The sequence below is a fragment of the Photinus pyralis genome, unplaced genomic scaffold (genome assembly GCF_008802855.1).
Source record: "Photinus pyralis isolate 1611_PpyrPB1 unplaced genomic scaffold, Ppyr1.3 Ppyr1.4_LG5, whole genome shotgun sequence".
Lineage (NCBI taxonomy): Eukaryota > Metazoa > Arthropoda > Insecta > Coleoptera > Lampyridae > Photinus > Photinus pyralis.
Window position 1 is genome coordinate 8,210,603 of NW_022170596.1, and position 26,990 is coordinate 8,237,592.

The 26,990-nt window shown below is 35.8% G+C and overlaps 1 protein-coding gene across 1 annotated transcript in view; it reads right to left on the bottom strand.

Moving 5' to 3' along the window:
- LOC116170103 overlaps positions 1-26,990 on the bottom strand; it is a 173,242-nt gene that overhangs the window by 67,444 nt on the left and 78,808 nt on the right. The window contains exon 4 of the mRNA XM_031486297.1: positions 26,696-26,741. Within this exon, the coding sequence (XP_031342157.1) occupies positions 26,696-26,741 (46 nt within the window). The remainder of the gene's footprint in view (positions 1-26,695; positions 26,742-26,990) is intronic.

Genomic DNA, 26,990 nt, shown 5'->3' on the forward strand with positions numbered 1-26,990 from the left:
ACTGTCAAAAATCAATTAAACCGTTGAGGGTATTCGATTAATCGGAAACAGACGTGTTTTAAGTAAATATATCGAACGTAATCAAATTATTTTTCAGAAGTTCAAGCGTCTTCCAGTGATAAACTATTCGCACAGTCACATATGCTTTGGAATTTTCATGTTTGTTCACCGACGTGTACCAATGCTTTGACATTGTTTTATGCAAAAATAATTCTCAGCATGTGACTAAGGGCTGCAATACAAAGTAAAAGGACACAATTGAAAATGGCTTACTCATTGTAAAGATAATGTTATATCCTCGATTATCAACAAAGTACTTATATTAATTCATGTCATGGTTAACTGTCATTTGCCAATTAAACCGTTGAGGGTATTTAGTGCGATTAATCGGAAACAGACGTACCTAAGTTTTAAGTAAATATATCAACAAGAATTTGAAACGTAATCAAATTATTTTTCAGAAGTGGAACTCAAGAAAAAGTAGAATTTATTGTTAAATCGTCTTAAAATGTGACCAGTGATATTCCGCAACTATTCGCATATTCAGTTTAAGAAAGCACATATTAACACACACAAAGCTTCGAAGGATTTTAAATGTAACGAGTGTATTTACGCAACTCAAGATAAATCACATTTGAGAACACATTTGTTCACACATGTCTTCTGGGAATATTAAATACGATCAGTACACTTACGCGGTCAATAAAAGCACTCTTTTCAAAGCATATTTGTTACCACTCAAGACTTCCAAGGATATTCAGTGCGAACGATGCAATGACGTGACCAGTAGTAGCACTCATTGCAAAGCAAAATATGTATTAACAAAAGACGTGCCAATTTTAATTGTGACCAGTGCAATTAAAAGTGGATAGTTACAAAATTATGTTATCAACAAAACATATTATTGTGCTACCAAATCATGATTAAAAAAAAACTAATTTACAATACGTGATTAATTTTGACCTTTTCTACGCAATTCGTTACACAAAATATTGTACCTAACCCTTTCGGAAAGCATTTTCCCGCATTCGCACTAAATAAAACAAAGTGCTCATTTAACTTACCGAACTTGTTAGATAAATAACTATTTCATTACCTAGACCGATTAGTTACCGAGAAATTGAGCTTTAAAATTCCAATGTTTCAAAACTAATAAATGACCAAAAAGAGAAGAACTTAAGTGCATTGCTCCAAATGACATCTGCTAACTAACTTCCATATGATAATACATTCTTGATTCAAGTTCAATCCCAGATCTTAACATTTGTCATGACCTCAAGAATTATTCGCAGACATTTGGTGCGAATTCTATATCGTACTTCTGTAAATTTTAGCTGGGACACTTTGTAGTATTATCTGTCACTTGTTACTAAGATTGCAATTGAAAAAGAGGCGCTCAGAGCCAGAAAAACATACCACGCAACAAGCGAGCGATAAAACAAATTATTTAAAAGAAGTCTTAATCACCTCAAACCGAAAGTGTTAATAATCCAAAATATTTAGTCGTAATGCGATTTTCCACAGACAGGATTCACAAACAAACAAACTGATGTTAATTCTGAAACTTCACTTCTCTGCCCGCACTTAAATCTCAATTTAGACCAGAGTGGGTTCGTTGTAATTACCTACTAATGTAAAATTTGGCTGTTTGATAATAGAAAAATTCTCTTTAACAGGTAACTTTGACAACCTTATAAAAAGGCTTTCACTTAAGCGATAAGCACGATAGGTCAGCAGTCCGGCTAAGCTTCTTCGTAAACGTAATACACGCGTCTTCGATAAAATTAAACATCTCTGTTTTCTTATACGCGAAAAACGATAACACGTGCGTATCTTGAAACTAATTAGCCTATACTTAAAGTACATTGACCAGTAGATAAAGTACGGAAATATGGTTGGAGGCATATAATAGCAAACTCAGAAGATATTTGCGAACACTAATTAATGGCTGTTTGCTTATTAACTGCTCTGATTCGTGAAATTACGTTTAACGATTGAAGCTCCGTTTCGCCGCTTTATTTTAAGCAATTTGATTTGGACGATCTATACGAAAACTCATTAATACTAAAACTACAGTATATTAGTATTCCAACCAACACGCTCAGAGTAGTTCCAACAAATAGCAAATATCAATCGTAAATATAGTACAAACCTTGAACAGTATAATGAACATTGCAGATGACACTGGTTGCGTTGTGGAGATGGAATGAATAGAATATGGTTGGGAGTTTTTTCATAATGCACTTTATGTTTCAATCGAGGACTAGAATAATAAAAACAGAAAAGTGGACAATCGATACTGCATGCATCTAAAAATGTTAGCAAGAAATTGACATCACGAAGTTGGTGCTTTCTTTCGACGAAGAGCGCGATAAAGTACTCTTCGAACAAGCGAAACAGTCTAAATAAGATTCAAGATGGCATGCAGAAATGAATAATAGAAAAGATTATATTGCCGGCGATGAGGAAACGCAATAAGAAAAGTCTGGATATAAAATATGGATAGGTAGTTCGGCCCGCAATTGTAAACTCGAAGCGAAACTAAAATATTCATGGTATTTTCGCTGCGAACAAAATTGTTTTTAATAATACCACCTTGTAGCGCGATAATAACTCCACGGTATTTCGAATCTACGTATCGAAAAAGAAAAAATGTAAGTAATAAAAAGTATTTCAGAATAAAGGGGAGAAACGAGTTCCACTGCTGATTTGTACTTTAACGTAAGTTGGTGGAGTCTCATGGGACTCTAAAGCAAAAGTTTTTCTCCGGCCGCAAGTGAGTAATAAAATTTCGTCAAAACGATCGTGAAGAAACTCATTAAGTAACTGCTGTATCTAAAACCCCCTAAAACGATCCGGATTAAATTGAAATTAGCGCCCACGAAGAAATTGGGAATCGAGAGAATATGAGTTATGGGGAGGAATTATGGATTGTCGCAGATAGGAAGGAAATATACCGTAATAAATGTTACTCACCTTCTTAGAAATATGAAGAGGATGAAAAATAGTCTACCCGATAGGGAGTTTATAAATAATCTAGCAGTGACAAGTACAAGGGCGACAAATGATATAGTGCTATTAAATGTGTATCCTAACGTTAAATTAATATATTAGCGGTGAAATTCCAAAGTTTGCAAATCGCAAGTTCGTTAAACGGAATAACTGTTCTAGACCGATATGCTAATTGCATAGCTAAAGTTTGCTGTATACTACGAAATAGGGTAACATCATTAATTTTGTGATTCGTTCCCATTAATGCTTAGGGGTACGTGTTACGCGCATTTGTCGAAACGCTATGCTATACAAGCAGTCGTTAATGTAATACTCTGGGTATGACAGAGTGGTGGTAAACAAACGAATTGAACTATAAGATAAATTACTGAAGGGGGCGAGAAACGTTGCACGCAAGTGAAGTGGAAAATCTGTGAGATTAACAATCTTCTGATACATTATCCGCTACATAAACTGTTAAGAAATATATATAGGTATCTATATAAGCAGTTGGCAACTGCGCGACTTAAAGTGGAAGAACTTCTTTGGGCGACTTCCAAAACATTATACTAGAAAACATTCCCTTTGAACGGAACGAAAACGAGGACATAAACTATTATTAGAAGTTCGTTCTTATCATCTTGCAAAGCTGGGAGTATAAAAGCCATTTTAAACAGCGTTAAAGTTCTGGAAGATCAATAGAATTCTGAAAACTGGATCGCGAAAATCTTTTGCACATAAATCTTTGTTCGCCACGCAACAAAGCTCCTTCGCCCCCTATTCCTGTAAGTCTATCCCTCGAGAAAGACCACCTAGCAAACTGATACCTTCCCGGTTTATAATTGCACGATTAATCATTCTCGGTAATAACCAAAGATCCCGGCACGTTCCGTAGGCATAATTACGAGACTATACTACATTATAATTAGGATACTTACACTATGCGAAGCTTTTAATACTCCAAGTTTCACCCGACAATAAAGAATTAAGTTTATGACGGTAATTTTATAAATAATTGTCTATGCTTACGAGTACATACAAATGCACTTTGTATGTAATTATGTTACAAGAAGATTGGATGCGATGCGTCCATCATTTTTAAATGCATAATATAAACCATCGCGACCACTTCGCCTGCGGAATCTTACAATTAAACGCTTTCGAAAAGACAATATCCTAAGATTATATTGGATAATACATTTCGCTCCTCGGAATTCTCTAATTTTGTACCGCCTTGAAAGATGGGGACTAGGAATTCAAATCGAATCTCACTGAAATTAATGTTGCAATTTGTATCCAAATCTTATCGTAGGTGTTAACATAACGTTCCCGAAGTGAAATAACACTTCCCATTCACACAATTTAACCGGTCTACACGATTTAGGAGCACTTTTATTTGCCCAAACTTAATGGCATACATTGAATTAATTAAAATGGTATAATTAGAATGTTTGAAGGATGGAAAGGACGTCGCCACAGCAATTGTATTAAACTGACGTCACGGTATGGGGCTCGATATCAACAGCTCCACAAAACGTAAATATACGTAGAGGGAGGAAAGAGGAGCCACTACCATTTTTTCTATGGAAATTGAAAAATAATACAGACACCTATCCATTTAACTAGCTAGATCCAATGCAGTCCTCGGCACAGGCAGTTTAAGGAAACAAAATCACGTTATTTGTAACAATTGTAAACAAAACCTGCTGTACCTAGTTATGGACAAGATACATTCAAGACGACACCATCTTTATAATGCAACGAACCCTATTTATTACAAATACATTTCGCGCATGTAATACAATCAATCTGTATTGAAGTCCGTCGAGAACATGTCAGCAGACTAGCTGACTAGCCTAGCACCGACTATATGTCCAGGGCAATAGAGGTTTCGGGCATTAAAACTAGTTGTCAGGTAAACTCCTGACTTGACTTTCCGACTACTTTTAATAGAGTCATTGCAATTATCTTTGGTCATAGTATAACATTTACAAAATGCCCTCTAGCGCCTTTATTTTGAACCCGGCGCAAAAAGTGTAGAAGGAATTAACATTTTTCACTCTGATGCTTACTTTTAGAGGAAAATGGTTTAGAAAAATATAATAAATAGTTTTCAAAACTTCTCAAAAACAAAGAAACACAACAAAATTGTAATCAACTTTTTTAAGCCATTTTGGCCAGTGTATGCGAAAAAAATTTAAAAAAAAATTTCAAGCCGTTATGGCTCTTTCAAACTTTTGACACCCTCAGCAACCGTATACTTTCCTTTATACCTGGAAAGTAAAAAAGTATAAAAAACGCAATGGATAAGAGGCATTTTTCCTACCGTCAACACACCAAGCTAAAGATAACAGACGAGAGCGTTATTAATACTAGGACTGGAAAAAAATACCGGTAAGCACGAGATCCTTACCCCATTCTCTTTCAAATGAGCGGCCTATCGTCGAAGTCTATACAGTTTAATGAAAAATAGTGGAGCGTAGGTATACAAATACAAACAAATTTTGAAATGGGCATTAGTTTTACTTTTATTCGAAGTGTCTACATTTTTTAAATTATTTCGTACATAGCATTGCACATTGTCTACATTAGAAATTTCGTTGAATACCTTCATAAATAAAACATACAGTGTGCCTAAACAGTAATTTTGAAACCGGTATTAGTTTTAGTTTCATTCAAAGTGCCTACATATGATATTTCATTTAAGTGCTTTCATAAATAAGGAAGTTGGCATTGCGCATGCGCAAACCCCAATTTTAAAACTGGCGTTAAGCTTAATTTACATTTGGCAAGTTTACTGGCGGAAAGTACTTTCTGCCAGTAAACTTGATACCCTATTTCTATTTAACTGGCACTTTCCGCGCATTTACACGTGGCAAGTTTACTGGTCGACAGTAATTTCCGCCAGTAAATCAGCCAAATGTAAATTAGGCTTTAGATTTGCTTGTATTCCAAGTGCCTATGTATTAAATTTCATTTAAATGCTTTAGTAAATAAGGAAGTTGGCATTGCGCATGCGTAAAACCAAATTTTGCAACTGCTGTTAGATTTGTCTTTATTCCAAAAGCCTATGTATAAAATTTCATTTTTCTACAACTGTCAAAAAAAACCAGTCATTTTCTGACGAATTTCGAAACGCGAAGAACTAGATTTTTAAACGGTTAATTAATAAGTAAGTTTGCTCTTGACAACGTGCGCGAAATCGTCAACAGTGAAAAAAAGTATTTCGCGCACGTGACAAAGTTGAACTTAAACAGCAATTTTAATTAACAATCTGTTCAGTTGTAGAAAAAATATTGTACAGAGTGAGCAACAAAGATTGAAGCGTGCCGCTTCAGCTAAATTGGCAATGTGCCGCTCATAGCATATGCTGATTTGATACAAGATACGAAATACGAATAGACGCACGTCACTGTGACAGCGCAGAACGTCATTTTCGTATACAACTTCATACAAAGAAGGTAGTTTTGATATTAATAGGAACAAGCGGTGATGACGCACGCTTCAATCATTGTTGCTCACACTGTATATAACGCTAGCGCGAAATTATTTCGCGCGTTTGACTGATATTTTAACTCGGCTTCGCCTCGTCAAAATACCTTCAGTCTCAATGCGCGAAATTGAACTTCGCGCTCTTGTTATATAAATAAATATTAAATGCTTTCATAAATAAGAAAGTTGGCATTGCGCATGCGCAAAACAACATTTTGAAAACGTCGTTAATTTTACATATATTCGTAGTGTTGCGTAAGTTTTTTTCAAATGAGACCCATATTGCCCAAATCGGTTCGGTAGTGTAGAAGGAGTACGTCTGACGGACGGACGGACGAACGGGCGGGCGACAAAGTGCAGCCAATAACGATTTTTCACTTTGAGGAAAATACGCAAAAACAGACTGTGTTTACAGGTAACTTTGTTGCAGCATGAAAGGGAAACCGTTCAATAAAATTACAAAATGTTAGTCGTCAATTGAACTTGTCCGAATTCAAATGTAGAATTTTATTTCCGAATCTCATTTTTGACACACAACGTAATTTCCGAACTGAATGGATCTAAATTCTAGGCAATGAGTCAAAAGTACTACACATTTGGTCAAAAACCTCCAGAATAAAAGGTTGTTAACTTGATGACAGATCATGGGAACTTCGGGCATCCGTAGAAAGCAAGAGTCAGAAATGCGCGTGCAAAGCACAAAGGGAAGATTACGAAAAAATAAGAGTGATTGTAAAAGCATGGGAAGATAAGCTAAAGCCGTTGATAGGTTGAAACCCAACCGACCGGAAGAAAAGTGATAATCTGATAATGAAGTACACGAGTAACTGCCAATCGATCGAAGTCCACGGCCCAAGATTGTAGCAAAATAAGAGATGGAGTTTTAGAAACTATGGCACATAGAAAAGAAAAAAGAAACAGGTCAAAACATAACTATGCAAAACTGCTATAAAATGAACAAAGATATTAGATTAAATCCTGCGAGATAGCCTTCTCCAAGTTAAGTGTATGAAACTTGTAACAAAGCGCCCGTTTTCCGTCCTGAAGTTCGTACCCAAAGTGACGACCGCACCATACATTTGTGAAGCCGACCAAAAACACCCGGTTTCGAGTTTGTTGCTTCGTTACGAAGGAGTTCGCGAACTTATTTATTTGCGCGAGGAGTGAGTTTTCTGTGTTTACATTTTGCATAATTGTTCCGGTATTTAATATTATTCTTACGGATACAGGAAGCTCTCGTGCCAGAGAGATATTTAATATTTTGATATTTCGGCATCGTTAATTAATTATATTAAGCATGTTAGATTCCCATAATAAGCGAGAACCAGGATAGAAACGAGTTCCAAATCGAATTGTTTACACGTTATTAGCCTTGCAGACATCATGCCTGGGTGTAGATAACGACAACAGTTATTGCGCCGCAAAATTCTAATTACACCAGGTGTTGATTGGATTAATGAGTATTGAAGTTTGAATGCGCTTAATTGGGTAAGAATGGTTAATGAAGGCGTTTTAATGATGTAGAAAAAACTGGCAGACGGCGTTCAGAGTTATCTCAAAATGAGCGCGCTTAAAAGACGAGAAGTTAGATGTCCATCTTATATTTTTCTGATAACTACATGCCGAGTAATTAAATAAAAACCGAATTAATTTGCGCCGCTTCAGTACTGAATACAGCGAGGAGCTGGAAATTCCCCATTCCAGTTCCCCAAAATTCAGATTTCTTAATAATTAGGTAAGCGCTGGATTTTGTGGGCATCTTTTGCCTTTTTGCGTGCTGTAAGTTTGATCTTTTGCCATTTGTAATTGCCGTAAGTTGTACCTTTCGCATTTTTTTACCGTCCCTAGTAAGTTCTGTAAAGGTACCATTCCGATCTTCTCGATTTACAGCCGCGGGCGATCCGAACCACCTCAATTAAGAAATATTTATGTAAAAAGACAGAAACAAGACACTAATCAAAATCACATTCTACAGAGATTCATTCTATAAGACCACTACGACTACCCCAACGTACAGGTGGAGATCCACTGTGATTAGGATTCCGGACTCGCACAAACAGAAGTTATCCATACGTCACTGATTTGCGATCCAGATTTTCTACTAGCATGACTTGTAATTTCCAAATTGTCTACTCCTAGACAACCATTCTGTTTAATGAAATGACATGACAAGTAATAGATAAAGAATCACTTTATCACCTTGTCTAAACAAAGGGACTATTTAGAATGGAAAGTCTTTCCGATAAGGTTATGTAGATAGAAAAATAGGACTTTTTTCTCAAAATAATTTACATTAAACTTTTCTGTAGGTTATCGATTTCGAAACAATGTAGGTAAATTAGTTTGAGAAAAAAATTGTATTTTTCTATCTACATAACCTATTCCAAAAATAATTAGTATGGAGCAATACGTTTATCAAAATCTTTCCGATAATTTAATTGCAGTAAGCGCATATTAAACATTACCTCAAAGTAATTCACCAAATAATATAATTAAACGATTTCAAATGGCCGGCAATTTATTTATTCGAAAAAATAAAACCAAAAAGTATAACTTGCGAGCGAATCAAGGCAACGAAGAAAACAAGGAATCAAGACGGTGGATTTTTCAGAAAAAAAGGAAATAAATATTTACGTGCTAAATGCTAATTTCTAAAACCGATGTTAACCTTTTGAAGGGGAGTGAAATACAAATTCTGACCTCCGGAATTGGGTATAACATGGAGGCGAATCTCACATTTCAACCCTATTCAATTGTATTTAGAATGTTTCCATTCGACCACAAATTCCAAAATATGTCCGATAAACACTCGGTAAATTTTAGTGCCTCCAAGACCGTTTCCTAATTTATCTAATCAAGCACGTGTAAGTAGTTACTGAGCCCGCAGAGATTATTCCCCCACATTGATTAGAGGTGTTACGATGAAAATGTACCTACATAATTACGAAACACACAAACTTCACAGTTCCGTTTCAATATTGCAAGACGAAAAATATTGTTAAAAAGAAGTAGCGTAAAATTTCGCTCGCATTTTTCCACTTTAGCTCTTGTCGTCTTCGCAAACAATAAATAAACACGCTAGATTAATTTTGAAGACGGGCGATAAAATCATTGAAGAAATTTTTATACGCTCATAAAATATGGCCGGATTATGCTCGCATGATAAAGCGGACCGTTTATGCATTAAGTTTGCCAGAAGCATCTTCAACATCGAAAAATAATTTGGGCTACGCAATTTTACAGCTGGAAAAAAGTAAGTTATTCACTATACGAAGGTTAAAATTTCCTGACAAATTCCACCAAAGACACAAACCATAACCGGTGAAACTATGCGCATACAGTGAATGCTGTGTTATTTTACATACATGTACGCGCAACCTGTTCGCATCAAGGCAAGAAGGGTGAGATAATTGGGGTTTTGTGCTACCAACTGAAACATTACTTTGAAATTTGACTATGAGAGGGATGTTGTAACTGTTATGTATTCTGCTTGCTAACGCCAACCGTACTCGGTCCATACACTGGATTCCACAAAATAAAGCAGAAAATTGCTCGTAATGTCCGCGCAAAAATTCACACGCGCTCACCGTCAACCCTAAACGCAAGAAGCCTTCACATATTCAAAATTTCAAAGAACTGTGATCAGTTTGGGTTACCTACCGTTTAGGTTTATTTCTTTCGGGAATGAAGGAGAGAACGAATTGATTTGAGGTGTCCACTCAAAGAAGGGTGAGTGATTTATAACTTGAATCTAACGAAGGAATGCAAGACATCGAAACCAAGCAATTTATAAATTTGCACTGGAAAAATAAATAGATTAATGGTGTATGTTCTGCGTGCATGTCTACTTCATCACGCAAAAGGCGTCGTAAATGTAATTTAATGCTTCGTGAATTGGATTAGTGACCCACTTCACGACGAGTAATTAAAAAGCCAAATCTTTCCGTTTTTTTCTTTCGCAATTAATGGCTTTATTCGAAACACATTCGCAATTTTATTGAAACAATGTTACAAACTGTACATATCGATTTGATAACTATTGGTTACCCACTCCCCGTTCTACTTTAACGCCAGAAAATCTGCAAAGCGCAATTTGATAAAAAATCATGAGATAGGAACTATTCCAATTAACGTTTCAATGCAAAAAAAAATATAAAGCTACAATATATTTTGATAATCCGCGTGAACATGTATAAATTAAGGAACGACAAGAGTAGACAGTCGCCATATTGGCCGATGCAAATCTATGGTAATGAGGAAGGTCTATCTGATTGTATAGCCGTCCGGGGCGTTCGTTGTTTATGCCATAGGAGCACATTGTTGCAGTTTCCATTGTAAGAGATGTTGTAAATATGTTTGGTGGTGTAGAGATGCTATCGACACTTTATTGCGTTTTAAACTAAATAACTCATTTAATTATTTGCAATATGAAATCATGGAATTCTCGCATAACTCCCAAAATGCACTGCACAAATGCTTTCTCTTTGTTCGTCCAATACGCGAGTTTTCCCTCTGATTGATCCGGAATTTGGCCCAATAAATTTTAATCAACACCAATATGACGATTTTTTCACTGACAATTACAACTTCGATATATATCGATAATAATTCACTAGTCTTATCATCGACAAGATGATTATTCCAATATTGGATGATAAAATAACATTTCATTTTGAATTGGACGTCACAGAGTCAAAGTAAAAAAATTTAAAACACAAATACGTTTACGGATCTTGGCGATCCGTAAGATTATCTCGAAAGCTATGTGTCCGAGAGAGGTACAGGAAAAAGATAATGAAGAGTTAGACGCGTGGCGGTGGCGTCTCGAAACGGGCTTGGCGGAAAAGGGCACTCACAAAGGGAAAACGTAACGTATAGATAACAGTAGTGGTTTTGATATTAACATAGTCAAGAAGTTGTGGAAAATAAAGTAAGTTATCGTGTACCTACCTACTTATAGGCAACCTATATTTTCAAGATTTTAGTCATAATGCCATGAATTCAATGCGTTTTTAATGAATGTATCAGAGACAATTCTTGCACTTCGAACTGTAGAACATTTTCTCCATGTTTAGACATGGGCGCGCGTGAGTTACTTTGGAAAATCCACGTGTAGATTTTGTTTTTTTTTCAATTTTTTAAAAGAATTTCGAAACTGGCGTTACGTTTATATTTGATAGAATAGCATTAGACATGACGTATATCCAGCTGAGTTGTGCGAGAGATTTTTAAACCTGCCATATCTACGTACAAGTTAACCACGTCGTTAGAAATTGCATCGTCTGTGGGCCCTTTTACATTTGCGAAATTTAATTTATTTTGAATTGAAGACGTCGGCGTCGGCGTCGTAGTGGGAAAATCTTGTCATTGAAAACAGTACAAACACGGCAAAGAATTATTATTGAGCGACCTGCCTTTCACGCGAAATTAATATCCCTTTATAGTCGCGTAAGAAATGCTCACCTTTATCTCGCTTCTTTAAGCAATTTTTCCCAAGGGAGTGCCGCTATTGTGCTTACATATTGATTGATTGATTGAGTGACTTATTTATTTATGCACACGCTGTTTCGTCTTCTTCCAGTTCTGAGTATTTTAGATTTACGTTTAGAAAAATGTCCACACACAGTCATCAGTACTCGAAAAAAAATTTGATATACATATTTACACCAATTAAGGTCGATTCGCATTTTATGGAATGTCAACGTCTCGTCACCGACCGGCAACGTCGCGTCAAAATATTGTATTATAGATTTCTTATGATAACCTTCACGTAGAGACGTAACGGAACGCACCGACAACGTCACCAACCGTTGAGATAAGTTTCAAACATTTCTTTGACGTGACGCTAATGCTAATTTTCTTCTATTTAATCTGAGCATGATAAGAACAGATGACCCAGAATAAAAAATCCAATCGCAACCATCCTAAGAAACTATTGACGTAAAGTGTGAATTGACAGCAAGATTTACGTGTCGTCGTCGGTCCGAGACGTGACGTTGACGTTCCGTAAAATGCGAATCGACCTTTAATGGCATCAACTTGGTCAAAAAAAAAGATGGGGATGACAACAGCCGCCATCGATGCGCCATCAAAGGTTAGTCACCAACCCGGTGATAAAGAATGAAGGCGGACGTAAGGTAACGCATTATTTCTGGGAAGTATGATGTATTTATTCGAGAATGAATAATGATTGTTTGCTATATAAGTAAGTTAATTTGTGTTTAGTTAGTTCCGACATCGAAGCCGAATTGATTATTTGTTCGCGCTCGTATGTGATAAATTTACATGTTATAGATTTTGTGCAAGTGAGTGATACATAATGATTAACTGTTATAAATCAATCCATTTAAAGAATTGGCACATATTTGTAAATACCGGAGGAAGGAAGGTATTGTATGATGGAGGTGGTGTTTCGTTAAATACTGCAAGCAGTAGGCTGCTGTTAGCTGGTTCGCGACGGTTGGAAAATAGTGTACGTCCATTTACTCTATTTATTTGCGCGGTCCGCCGGATTGAAGACGCAGTTCGTCATTATTATAATAATTCTGTACAGAACAAACTTAACTGAAGTTGTTACAAAGGAGTTCAACGCCTGAAAAAGTTAGTCACGTTGAAGTAAAGTAAGCAGTCGTACCGCGAGGCCTTCTGACTTCTGTTGAGGTTCTCTTGTTGTAAAACATTAAAAGTTATACGGTTCAAGGCCACCGATGATGTTCATCATCGTATTCAATATGCCAGTTTGTTTGGGTTGAGTTGCGCCTGTTTATCGAAAACGTGTTTACGACTAGATTATCTGGATTATTTAGAAAGAAAAAATGTAAGTAATTTTAAGATTTTTTATTTTCACTATCGACCGCTTAGGTGCGGGGTAATATGTCCAAACAGGCCGTGTAGCCTTTCTTTTCCCAGGAATTTGATTTAATTTTTTTAATGTGTCCGAATAAATTAACGCTATTGTTATTCAATTAATTGCGTATTCTTCCATTGTGTCAGATGTTTCTCCTCGAATCCCGGATTTATTTCACGTGTTAATCAAAAGTTACTTAATACATTATTTGGAATTTCTAAAGTTGATAGGGGCCATTAAATCTCCCAAATTACTAATTTAAAGTCAAATTGAGATTTTCCTTTGTAGTACATACCTGATATGTATGGGGAGAATTACAAAATTCTTAATTTAAAGATTATTTTATTTTTAGCTAGCTTGACAGGTATTTTGTGGGTGAAGTAGTTAACCGCATATCATTACCCGCAGCAATATATTTACGACTATAGTTACTCATTCTTTGTTAAATGTTTTTGTATTTGTGCATATTTAAACGCCTAAACAGTTCCAAGATAAACGCTTACTTACTTACATTATTTAGAATCCGACAAGTTCTTCTAGACATTGTAGTTTTGTCGGAAAGTCAGCACGTCCGTCGGTGCAATATCTTGGTCCAAGGAGGAACTTTGTGGCACATTTTAGGAAAAGATATTATTTATGCTGGAAATGATTCGTTGGAGAGCTATGCTACCAAAAGCCCCAAAATTTTCCCTTCTTTAATTTTCTTTTCAGAAATCATAACACATAGAAGGATATAATTAAAGGTTTGTGTAAGTCGTTTCCGATGTTGTATAAGTATAACGCTTTTCAAAATGCGAAATTTGGTGTTTGAGTAAAAGGAGCGAAGATGAAATTATTTAATGAAAATTCAAAAAAATTCAATAATATCAAATATTGGCCAGTCAACAAAAATAAATAGAAGTTCGCTAAATTTCTGGTGTAAACTCTTTATGTTATTAAGAACAATACCGGCGACCCTGTAACGATTTATTTTCTCCATTACAGAGCATTTGCGCTTTATTACTCGTTGAAATATCCCCGTAACACTTAAAGCAGTTTAATAGATGGCTTCACTAATTGTTCAAATTTGACAACGCCATTTTTCGGGGCATTGTGTTCTTGCTTGATTAGTTAGTGCGTCTCGATTTTCATCTTTCTTTCTTTCGTAAACCGTATCGAGTTACACTTCGTTTTACACAAAGAGCTGAAGCGTGAGTTAGAGCGCATGGAATTTTAATTGCCATCATTGATATATATTGATCTCTGGCGATTGGATTCAGATTGTGGGGATTTATTAATTGGACGGGATTCACCTATAACTCCTATAGTGAGGGGCGTTCGTCCTTTCTTACCATCAGTACCTCCATTTGCATTTCGCGTACTTACAGTATACCTTTCTTTAGACTTCGGTTGATATTTGTGTACCGCAATTTCCATCGACAACTGCCACTTCAACTACAATTATCCCTCTTATTTAAGAAGTATGCAAATTTTAACTTATCAAGGAAAGGGGTTATCTTTGATTTCTTTTAGGATTTTAATTTTTGGTACCAGCCCTAATCGTGCGAGAATACCTATCGGACATATTTTCCATTAGTAGAGATGTGCAAAGTATGGAACCAAGTAAATATCGCTGAAATTTTATGAGATATCATAATGGAACTGGGTGGATATATATTATATATTTGATTCGATTGTTTCTCTCAAATTTGATTTACCAGTTTACTCGCAAGTAACGTCTATTTGAAATTTGTATGCAACACGCTGTATTTTATTTGCATTTTTAATAGAACATTTTTACGATTAACAAAAATATCAGATTCGATATCACTAATTTGAAGGTAAATCAAGATATCTTTAAAGGAAAATCGTCATTTGTCTACTAATGAACTCGCCAATGCGCACAAAATTTGTTGTTCAGCAATAATAATAAAAAATAAATTAAGCAAATATAGCAAACGAGCTCCTGGGTATGGCTATAGCATGTGCAAAACCAAATTTTAATCCTGATGTTAGTTTTGCTTTTATTTAAAGTGTTTATGTACGAATTTTTATTTAAATGCCTCCATAAGTAAGAAAGTTGGCACTGCGCATGCGCAAAACCAAATTTTGAAACTGGCGTTAAATTTGCTTTTATTCCAAGTGGCTATGTATCAAATTTCATTTAAATACCTTCATACATAAGAAAGTTTGCAATTCGGTCCGTAAATGGTCGAGATGCACAAAGGGCACTGTGAATGCTGATCGATTAGACTCAACTTTTGGGATTGTGTATTTATATGGCTAAAGCTATGCGCATATTGAATTTCATGCAATTCGGTTCATAACTAACGGAGATGTCAAAAGGGCCTACTTTATTTTTTGGTCTACATTGCCAATTCACGAACTCCGATCTCAAATTTGATAAAGAATCCACCTGCAAAATTTCATCGTAATCGGTCCATTCGTTTATGAGCTATCGTGCTAACGGACGGACGGACGGACGGACTCGCTAGGAGCTCGTTAATAATCTAATGTAAGGTAATCGTGAGTGTCATATGAAGAACCCACAAGTGTGAAGTGAGTGTACGTGGCTGAATTCAAAATGTCAAAATTCAATTTAACATGCATATAAGACTGATTTCAGAATTCAGATTGATGGCAATTTGCAATCCCTACTGGCGGCATTCCCTTTTATAATACACTGATATAAAGTATGGTAAGTGGTGGAACAAACTGTAGATATAATCACAGAGTATAATAACGTTAATGAATAAACAAAGATTATACACTCTTTGATATAATATAATGTCTACCTCTTCTACTTATTGCTTAGGTGCATGTTGTGTTGCCTATAGGTTGAAAACCGTCAATTTCTCATGGTCTTTCCACCAGAAGCAGCTTACTTATATATAACACGATGATTATGTCGAGTTCGTGTTAAGTGTGTGTATTTGTTTGACGACCGAAGATGTCGTCACTATTTTTTTTAAGCATCCCTCATACCTAATTGTATATTCTATTCGGAGTAAATTAAAGACACTAATATGCGCAGTGTCGGCCGGCCTATTTCCAGAATACTCTGAAACACTTCGCATACTGATCTAATATGTACATTTAAGGAGACACCTAGCCGATGACAAAAGCGACCTCAGTCACAATAAGGAAACCGATTGAAAGTAGAAATGATACAATTTATTGCAGTACATTTTTTTGTGAAAATCCATTAGTTTTAGAATGATGAAGTACCAAAATAATTATACAGGTTCTAAGCTTGAAAGAAACCGATGGTAAGAAACGGAGGGGAGTTAAAAATTCCGTTAAAAAGTAGACGAAAAGATGGGGTGAAAACCAGTTGGAAATCGCGGCATGTCATTTTGACAAAGTCTATTGTTTAATACAGCTGACTTGGCAGCTATGAATCGCGTGAGAGCGTAATGCACGCAATCTACGGCTCTTTTCGTTTAATGTGCGCCCAAATATTGACGAACTGCTGACCCACTTTTCGCACCTCATAGAACTTTGGAATGCTTTATTGTTATTAAAAGAACCGAGCGTTACTTACACACATACCAACTTATCATCTTTAATAACGTAATGTTGATTTATCTTTTCCACTAAAGGTAGATCGTGAATCACAATTAATCACATTCCCCTGCCGCTAGAAGTCGTTTTGTTGGTAAGTAGCATCTACTTCAGTTTGATAAAGATGCAAAACCGAGGCACGCGAAAAAATAAAGAGCAAATCGATACCTCTCTAGAATATTTGTCTGATGAAAATAAACAAAATATAGTGCAAAAAAGAATTTAAATGAAAAGATTAAAATAAGAAACTCAATTAAAACTTTAAGACGAAATTCGTGTCAAAGTTTTTTAACAAGGAACACTGATATTACTTTGAAATTAAGGACGGCAAAAAAGGCGAAGATAATTGCAATGGAGAAGTGCATTCATTTCCGAATTCGAGATGACATTTAATTTGCAAACAATTTTAAAACACGTTAAATAAATTCGGGGAAGACGGGCCACTAATAATTAATTAAGAAAGCTTCTCCCTAGTTAGAATATCACCTTTCACATTATCTAATATGCTAAAAGTGACACGCGCTTCCCCAGCGTAAATTATGAGAGGTCCCGTACAAGAAAGAATGTTTACCTGTCATATGGGTCGTGTCATACGCATGTACGAGACGCGTGCCTATAAGACTTGTGTCCTGTTTGGGAATGATCGCCTCATTACCATTTCAGGATGAAGCTGACACGTGTAACTATAAGACCGGCCCACTTCGGGGTTACACGACCCTTAAAGTGCAAAAGGTCCGTGTCAAAGTTGGAAGGTAAATTAGGGTCGTGATTTCAAACGATTATTATTAGGTTCGTTAATCTTATTAAACACATGCGAATGGAAGTTATTGAAGAACGGCGTACAGACGACACTTAAAATTACAGTTGGGTTAATTTCGGCTGCTCTAAAAACCAATGTTATATGATAATGAGTTCATTTATAGGGGAAATTTATCAGCATGTGCAAGCGCGCTGCAGCTTAAAAAGTTTATGCAGAAGTAATTTGAGCCGAGAGGAATTAAGTTTGTGACGCTTATTGTGAGGAGCTTTTTACTTTCCACCGACGAGACTCAAAACTCGGTTCTGTAGTTAAACGCCGTGAAATAATTCATATTAAGAAAGTATGAGGAATGCTAAGAACTCTCACAATTTCTTATTTCGAGATTTCTAAAATTAAATATTTGGGCATTCTATTAAAATGCAAAATTGAAGTTATTGCTCAAGCATCCGAACACAGCTTTGAATACATAATGCAAATTCTCCATAATAACCTTATAAAACACGACAGGACATCACATGAATTTTATCTTTATTCCATTATCTTCGTATTCCGCCCGCGACATTATTTTAATGACACGGCACACCAATTACTAAAATTTCGCATTTAAACGCCGGCATCTTGAAGCATTAAACATTCCAAAAATATACACGACTGTTGAGGGAAAAGTACAACAAAAATTCATAACACTGGGGAATACATAATTAGCAGTGTATACCAGACAATATTAAAATGCTAATACGGTTATGGAGCAATATCGTGTCTCATTCTTTAAGCGACAAAAAGGAAAATGAGTCCAGAATTCGAGTGCAGAGTAATAGGGCGTGGGATAGCTTCTGGTAATGAAAGCCTTTAATAAGCCTTTTCCGTAATAGACTATACACTAATTGCGTTAGGATGATGCAATTTCTTATAAACGAGAAATATTGCATAAACAGGAAGAAATAGAAAGCTTCCAGAATAAAACAGAGAAGAAGAATCTAATTTACATGAAAGCTCGCCTATTACTTCATATTAAAAAAGACATTAACCACTCAACAATTAAAAAAGGGAAAATGCCGTTCTTTTATTTATCTCCGTAATACGTAAACTGTGTACGTTTTATGAACGCATGCACCAAATACGACATTTAAAATTTAACAACCACCCACCTTTCGCAAAATTAGATATGATCGTGTCGCAAGTTCAATTTCCGCTAACAAATTTTGATCCGCTAAAACACAACCGAAACGTTTTAAAATGTTACAAGGCAATCTGTCATTTATACGAACAACCGTCTGTAAAAGCGCGGTCCTGTCGTTTTCCTAATAGAATTTATTTTGTAATTTTTCTTATTATCTCTCGTCTCACTCCAGACAAAGTACCTACGAGTAAAATTTTCCTTTGCTTTCGTTTAACTATAGTAATTCATTCATTTATAGATTCAATCAGTTAATCCTGCCCAAAAAATCCGCTAATTGTAATTTTTAATGTGACGAAAGGGGCCAGAATTGGCTTGGATTTAGGATGTCTACTCCCTTTCACCACTTAAAAACCCTCTTCAGAGCTATTTTAACAAAAACAACAGGAATGTAAAACATGAGTAAAAAACGTTGAAAAGATATTTCGTAAATCTTGATATGAATAAAATTTGTTGTTTTCTCATAACCAGCTGACGCAAGCATCGGTACCAACTAAAAACCTATGACAGAAATTTGGCATTTTTTGAATAACCACCTGTAATTCTAAAATGCTTTGTCACAGATAGCCTATATTCTATAACACGGAGGTGCCTATCATACAATCTTCAAATAATAGTCCCCCTCTGAAGTATTTTTTGAGATACTGTTTTGTCAATAACTTTTACCCAAAATCGTCATGCAACCTTCATTTTTCATGCCTACTTTATGTCAGGAAAATGTTAGTTTCCATGACGGAGGCAGAGCAGTCTACTTTTCCTGCCGCACATGTCACTAAATGTCTCTAGTCATCATTGACAGATTGACATTAATCAAAAGTTCTATATGAAATTTGAGAGGGGGGCAGGGGGGCACGAAAAAAAGAAAGTGCATACTTTTGGTTATATCATGAGCCATAACGCAGGCGAAATTCCATTACCATTCAGTTGGTCTGTAAGTCAGAATTGTAACGTACATTTAATTACACGATTTATTTATTTACTTTTAATTCATAAAATAGACGGATTTATATAACATAATTATTTATTATCACTTGTACCTACTCAAATTTACATCATGCAGATTTATTACAAGCAAGCGCGAAGTCACTACCAATCAATCAATTCCGTGTCGATGTTGGAACTACTATTAAACATAATTTAATTTGCATATATAGCAAACGAAAAGTTTCTACAAAAATCACGAAACATCCTCGAATTAAAGAATGCGTTAGATCAGCTTACGTTCCTTATCGCCGCCGACGAATCTTTAATCGATTTTATGGCACCTCGATATCGCTCCGATGTCTCTAGTGTGTTGACGCGGATTTTATTATGGCGTATTATAACAAACAAAATCTGGAGGTCGTATATAAATTATCTAATAGAAATACTTCACTTCATCCAATTTTCAAGCGGTCATGACAAATAGGACAGATAAAATGACATTATTAATGCAACGTTGTCACGCTGTGCAGTTCCATTCAATTTTCTATAGTCTATTAAAAACGCTGGAATCTACGAAGCCCGTTTTATACCACTTCATGGATAATATGCACAGTTAATTATTATAATAACAATGATTTATTTATTTAGCGACGAAATTAATTGGTATTACCTACTTAATCTCGAAAATACGAGTAAAACAAGAAAAACGGTTCCAATGATGATTTATTAAAACAGGCCGGTTTTCCTAACTTATACCTACCTATGCATTTTTCAACAGATCCATTATTTAGAATTGGAACAGTAAATTATGCGGCTTTTGCAATTTGCGTGTACGACTGGGCGCGCAATACAAATTCCGACAATGAAAATAAGAACGGACGGAAATGCGCGGTTCATTGAAGAAGTCGCGTTGGCAGATGTCCACACTTCATTTAAAGTCCATATTTAAACGTCATTCGGGCGACGCATATGTTGATGTGGATAAATTGAGAAACAAAACTAGATAAAAGTAAATGTTTAAAGTATGTACTACCCAAAAAAAAGCATCAGTCACCACGCCCAGAATCACAACACGAAAAGGTTAAATTGAGGTATGTGCAGTCAACTGCCTTGGCGTGAGGTTACTTAATTTATTGCGATGACGGGCATCAGAGTCAAATATTTCTCGATCATTTAATTTGTAATGCGAAACACGAAGAGTATTTGTACTAGTAAACTTTCGTATCTACCAGTTACTGAAAGCTTTTCTTGATCCTCCTGCATAAAAGCATGCTAGAAACTTGTTCCACTGAGTGAGCTCCACTGAGTTTAGCCTTTTATACACTTTTACGCCTTTCTGTGATGTCGTTTTATTAACGTTAAACCACTTTGCTGCACTTAATATATTTCTGCGTTAACTTATAAGACTATATTCCTTTCAAACTTCAATTTTAAAAATCGAGCGTTGCCGCCCACTAAGAAACAATCGAAAATATATAAGGCTGCAACCCTGCCAAATTTAACATCGACTGCATCAAAATGTATTAAAATAACGATAATACAAACGGCCGGAAAGAGGGTTAGAGGTTCGACGTATATTAACGAGAAACAGGAACAAAACTGGCGGGCAAAAGGTTTATGTGACATACGATAACTATTGTTCTCAAAATTGAAGCATTATCAAATTGCAAACGTAGTTATAATGGAAATTTAACGGAGGTACAAAAGCTGACCGCCTTTAATTTTTCATCAGACTCCGCGTTCTTTTAGAAATTCCAAAGGCTGCATAACACAATAACAAACATTATAACTGGAAACGTAATTGAATTCCACGATTGCGAAATTTATTCTCACAACCTCGCCTTCCATCCACTAACCCATACGCATTCATATTTAAAATCTTCTAAAGTGTACCCCTTTTGACGAGAAAAACGTTTAATCATTTAAAATTTAAAATACGATATTAAATAGAAAACCAGTTATAAGGGAAACGGGTAAATTTAAACGATATCAAAACTTAGGATTAAGTATGTACCCTTATAAATTCTAAACCGTTAGCAAAAAATAAGAGGGTTAGACAATATCGCGTGGTCTTTTTACCATACGCACGTTTGATAAAAATAGTGGGAACTTGGGGAAAGCCGATGCGGTTAAATTGTTACCCTTATAAATAACGATTTCTGCATAAAATATAAATCTATGACACACATTTTAATTTTGTAATTTACCAATGCTCATCTACATGTTCTCTTCTATATTGAGTTGATTAATCAGCGGTGGACTGGATAAGGGCATAAGGTATAGAGACCAGGTGATTTTTTTTAATGTTTTAAAGAAATCTATTCCACGTTTCCAGGCGTCATAATAAACACTGTCTAAAATTTCAAACGTTGAACGGATAATAATTATCTTTAGCAATCGGGCGCACTTTCATTTGGATGGGTTCGTAAATCAGTTGAACCGCACGTGATCCATGAGGAATAAATGCAGCTCCAACGGACTCACTATTTGATGCGAAATTGGGCTGACCGGGAAATTGGCCGGTGCTTCTTTGAAAATGCGAATGAGAATGCTACAACTGAGAACGGCTTGCGAAATCGCAATACGATAACGAGGTTTTATGGCTTCAGAATCTGGAAAGCGTCTGGTTTTCGCAGGACGGTGCGATCTGGCACAGGCTTGTAACAATTCGTTGATTATGTAGTTGATAGTGATTCGTAGCAATGAGCCGTCGGTTGTGATTTGGTATACATGTCGCCAATTTTTTTCGTTTCAGAATAATAAAATTAGAGACTTTACATTTACCCGCAGAACACCCCTCGTAAAATATGTGTTCGGGGTGCAAATTGTAACGAATGATAAAATGATATTTGATAGATAGAAATGTCTATATTCAATTTATAATTCAAATCAAGTGCGTAATGATAAAATATGAGTGGTTGTGCGCAATTTCCTCGTTCAGTAGGAAATTAAAAATTAAATAAAATATGAGAATAGAAATTCGTGTCTATTCTAGAAACTCGTCAAATAATCCATGTATGCCTGGTTTCACAATAGGATATTATGCAATAAGCATCTAATGATTATTAAGACACGAGTATGAGAATTACCCAACGAGCCTTAGTGCAAATATGTGCGCCTACAAGAGAATCATCCCCTCTCCCAGAATTTTTACTCAAAAACGATGTTTTGTAGTAGATTCAGGTTTCATTTTCTATCGATGGTGGGAGTTTACCTCACTTGAATGCTACGACCCTGAGTATTGGTGTTTGGAGATCAAAGAATTGACATATTGTCTATTCCATTTCAAACACTGAAATTTCGTGATTGGGATGAGAAACTGACAACTGATTTTCTATACTACAAAAGATCTGACAGACAGATAGAAAGAACTCTTTCAAAATCCAAATGTTCCCTCTCATCCAAACAGACCGCTTAAGCCTTACATCAGTTACAATTTCCCTCGTAGATAATATTCATTATATATCGTATATATTTGTAAGCGAGTAGTGGTGGCGTGGTGCATCGCTCGCAGTCGCTATTGCCTGCCACGTCTAAATACTTTTGTGGAGGACGAATATAGTTTCTGTTGATTAGAATTTAACTTATCCCAAAACAAAAGATGAAGTGCAAGGTTAATGTATAGCAAGGTTTATCAATCGCCTAGTCGCTTAAACTCCAGAGAATAGGGGTGGTAGAAGAAATGAAATGTCCGATTTACCGTTTGCTCGCCCAAGTTGGGAGATTGTTTGCAACCCCGCCGATGTTGCAATTATCAGAGATAAGTATCCAGTTATAATTTCCCTCCAAAACCAAGCATGTGCAATAGACAACTTTGAACTTTCGTATTTGTGGAGCAACTTGTTCTAAATTTATTTTTATTTTGCCTTTATTTTTGAGTAGGCGGGGTTTCAGCCAACGCTGCTCTATACCAACCCAACCCACTACACATTTACAAATATCCATGCCCGAACCCGGATTCGAACCAGGGACCACACTCTAGCTTTAACTGAATTGCGCCACACGGGCCGGATGGTTGGTTGTAGGTTCCTCTAGATCAGGCATGTTACATACGCGGCCCGCGGTCCTAACACCTGCGGTCCACCACGATGTTTGCAAATTCCATTTAATTGTACCCTGCGTCCTACTTTGATTGAGACTGCAGTGTATTTAGGGTATTTTCAAAGATAAAAACTTTTTTTAAAAAGTTTTGGCGACTGTGTGCCATTTATTTTTGAAAGTTTTAATACCACAAACAAACTCAATCTAGCTACGTTTGTTTCTAAGATACAGGGTGAAAACGAAAATGTTGATTTTTTGATGTTATCATATCTTACTATCCATATAAGATAGAAAAAAGGTAAAAGGTAGAATCCAGTTGAGTAATCAAAAAAAAACTTTTGGGCTACCGTTTCTGAGATTTCACTCAAAGTTGGCATATCTCAATCTCATTTATATATTTATATCTCTATATTTTTTTACATAATTATATGGTATTTTTAAAAACTTTGGAAGGCATGTTTCTAACGTCAGCCATTTGTATTAATGGTATCGTTTGTCTTAGTTACCATGGATACAATAAGCAAATCAAAATCTCCATGAATCCATGGCCTACTATCGCTCAGCATGATGTGAACTTTTAAAGATTGTGATTCAATTACAATCAGAGATAAGTGACGAGTTATCCTGGCCGATCCTTTTTCAACTCTTATTTAAAAAAGGCATTATTTTTAGAAAACAGTTACCCCCCCCCCCCCCAAATTTTTTTAAGAATGAAAATGTATTTCGCTTACCTTCATACAAGATGATCATGAATTCTTTTTAAAACGATTAAAATGCAATTTTAATGCTGAATTTGCAACTTGCAAAAGCAACTTATACAACATGAACATCACGAAAATTGAGAACGTACGAATACAAAAGCTGCGGAAACAGACACGTTCCCAAGATACAAATTATGCTAAGCATAGTGCGGTTGAAGATCCTCGTTGTACTGTAGTTCAAAATAAGAGCTGAATTTCGAATGGAATGTTTGAGAATAACTCATACTCAATCCGTTATGTAGAACTTATTTCAGTTTCAGGGCTATATATCACATCTAGAAAGTTTTATAAAACAGATTTATAAGTATTGTGAGCGACAAAGCTGATATAAGTAAGCAAATATGGGACGAGACCTTCATGCCGAGCCGCAGATAAATTTCCACAAAAATGTCTGGAGAGAAAGCGAGTAGAATATGAGCATCAGGAATTCGGATAACATGTAAATATAAAAATGCCTCGGATGAGAAAATTATATAAGAAAAGAGGCCTTTGGGATAGTAGAATAGATGCTAACAAGAAGTTGATAGACCTCAAAATAATAAGACCAACCGAACGAAAAAAGACTGAACAGATCTCGCCGTGCAAGTAAAAGCGAGACGGACGAAGCGGCGGAATGGAGGTGATGTACTGAATAGCAAGTAGCGGCGAAATTAGAGGAAAGGAAATGTACTACATCGAGCGAAACGAATGAAATAAGAAAATGCTAAGGAAACCGCAATGGAAATATATAATACGACACAGAATAACTGCTTATTATAGAGTAGGGGTGAGGGTGATATATAATGTACGAGAAACCCAACTAGAGGCTAGGGAGCAATGCATTAGGCTCACATGGCCCTCATTATGAGCCATCTTGGCACAGGGCTAACTATGAGATTGCCCCCACGATCTTGTTGCGACTCAGGTGTCTACACAATCTCAACAAGATAAAATTGAACGTTTACTTACCCTTACATAATATTTGACCAAAAAAGTTCATATGGCCGGAAATTTCATGCCCCGCAAAAAAAATACTTTTCTATCAGAATTCAGAAAAAAAGTTCGTTACAATTAATACACAAAGATAAAGCGTCAAATAATGTTGTAATAATGAAGATTCTCATTTCGACGAAACTTTTTTGATAGCTTTATACTAAAAATTCTAAATAATTATACTTTCAAGGATTACTTTATCGCATATTTGTATGCCGAAAATAGTACAAAACTGAAGTATTCGGAATGTCGAATCAAAGATGTCAAGATAAAAGCTAACAAAAAAAAAAACTTTTAACTTGTCGTTTATATGCAATGCGGCGTATCGGAGCGCTATTGGACCAGCAGGAATACTTTCGATCAGACCTTAACTACCGGATGCTAAAATAGTATAACGGTTACATTCGCGTTTTGTAGATAGGTTTTTGGAGTTCACAGAACGCTAACTACACAAAAAAATTAAGGCAACAAAAGAATCGAGTGCATAAATTACCAATACACCGGCGATGCGATTTGCGAGATTAAATCAAAATTTATTACCTACAAGATTCTTAAAAATGAAATATTCAGCAGTTTGAACTAATAACTGGATGTTAGACAAAGCTGTAATTATAATGAACATAATAAATATAGCCTTAAACTCATTAACGCGCACTTTACGAGATTCGCACAGAACGCGGCTTGGAAATACAGACAACATCATTTATTTTGCATGAATACGTGTTATACTTTGTACGTAAAGACGTTAAAAGTTTGTCGCGTTTTCGAGGACTGCCTCATTTTGTTGGCTTATCTAGGGAGTTTCACGAAAATCTGATGAGAAATTCCGAGGAAGTTCAAAAGTGCTACATTTTGTATGATTACCATCAACAGTTAATAGTGCGGAAAATTCGCGGAGGTTTTTTGTTTACAAGAAAAGAACCATTAATTATAAAACCAAATAAGAAACTCCGCGAAATGAAGTAGGGTAGTTTCCGGTTGCATTACATCATACTGGATAATGTTTTTTAAATATAACCGGTATCTCCCCTTCGTTTAAGCTTAAGCGGTCGGCGGCGCAAATTAAAGCGTAGAAATTTATCCATTATCGTTATGCAAAATATTTTGGACGATAACACGAGCAAAACGCTGTGACCTACCTCACATAATTAAACGCGTTCGTTATGCAATTTAATCTACTTACTTACTCGGATATTTCACCAAAACAACGAGAGGGAACGTTCCGGTAATTACCTGCAACAAGAAAACATTCTAATTAGTCAATTATATTAAGCTCAATAGCATTAAAGTAACGTCAACACCTTTCAATACAAACGAACAGCAGCGAACTCAAACGTTTACTCTCAATACCTTTGATTAACTCTTCAAAACGTAATTGCTAATTAATATTCATGGTTTCGCTGATCTCTTTGTATAAACAAATTAGTGTTCGGGATCACAGAGCTCTAATAACGATTTCAGTTGCTGTGAAAGCCATATCGT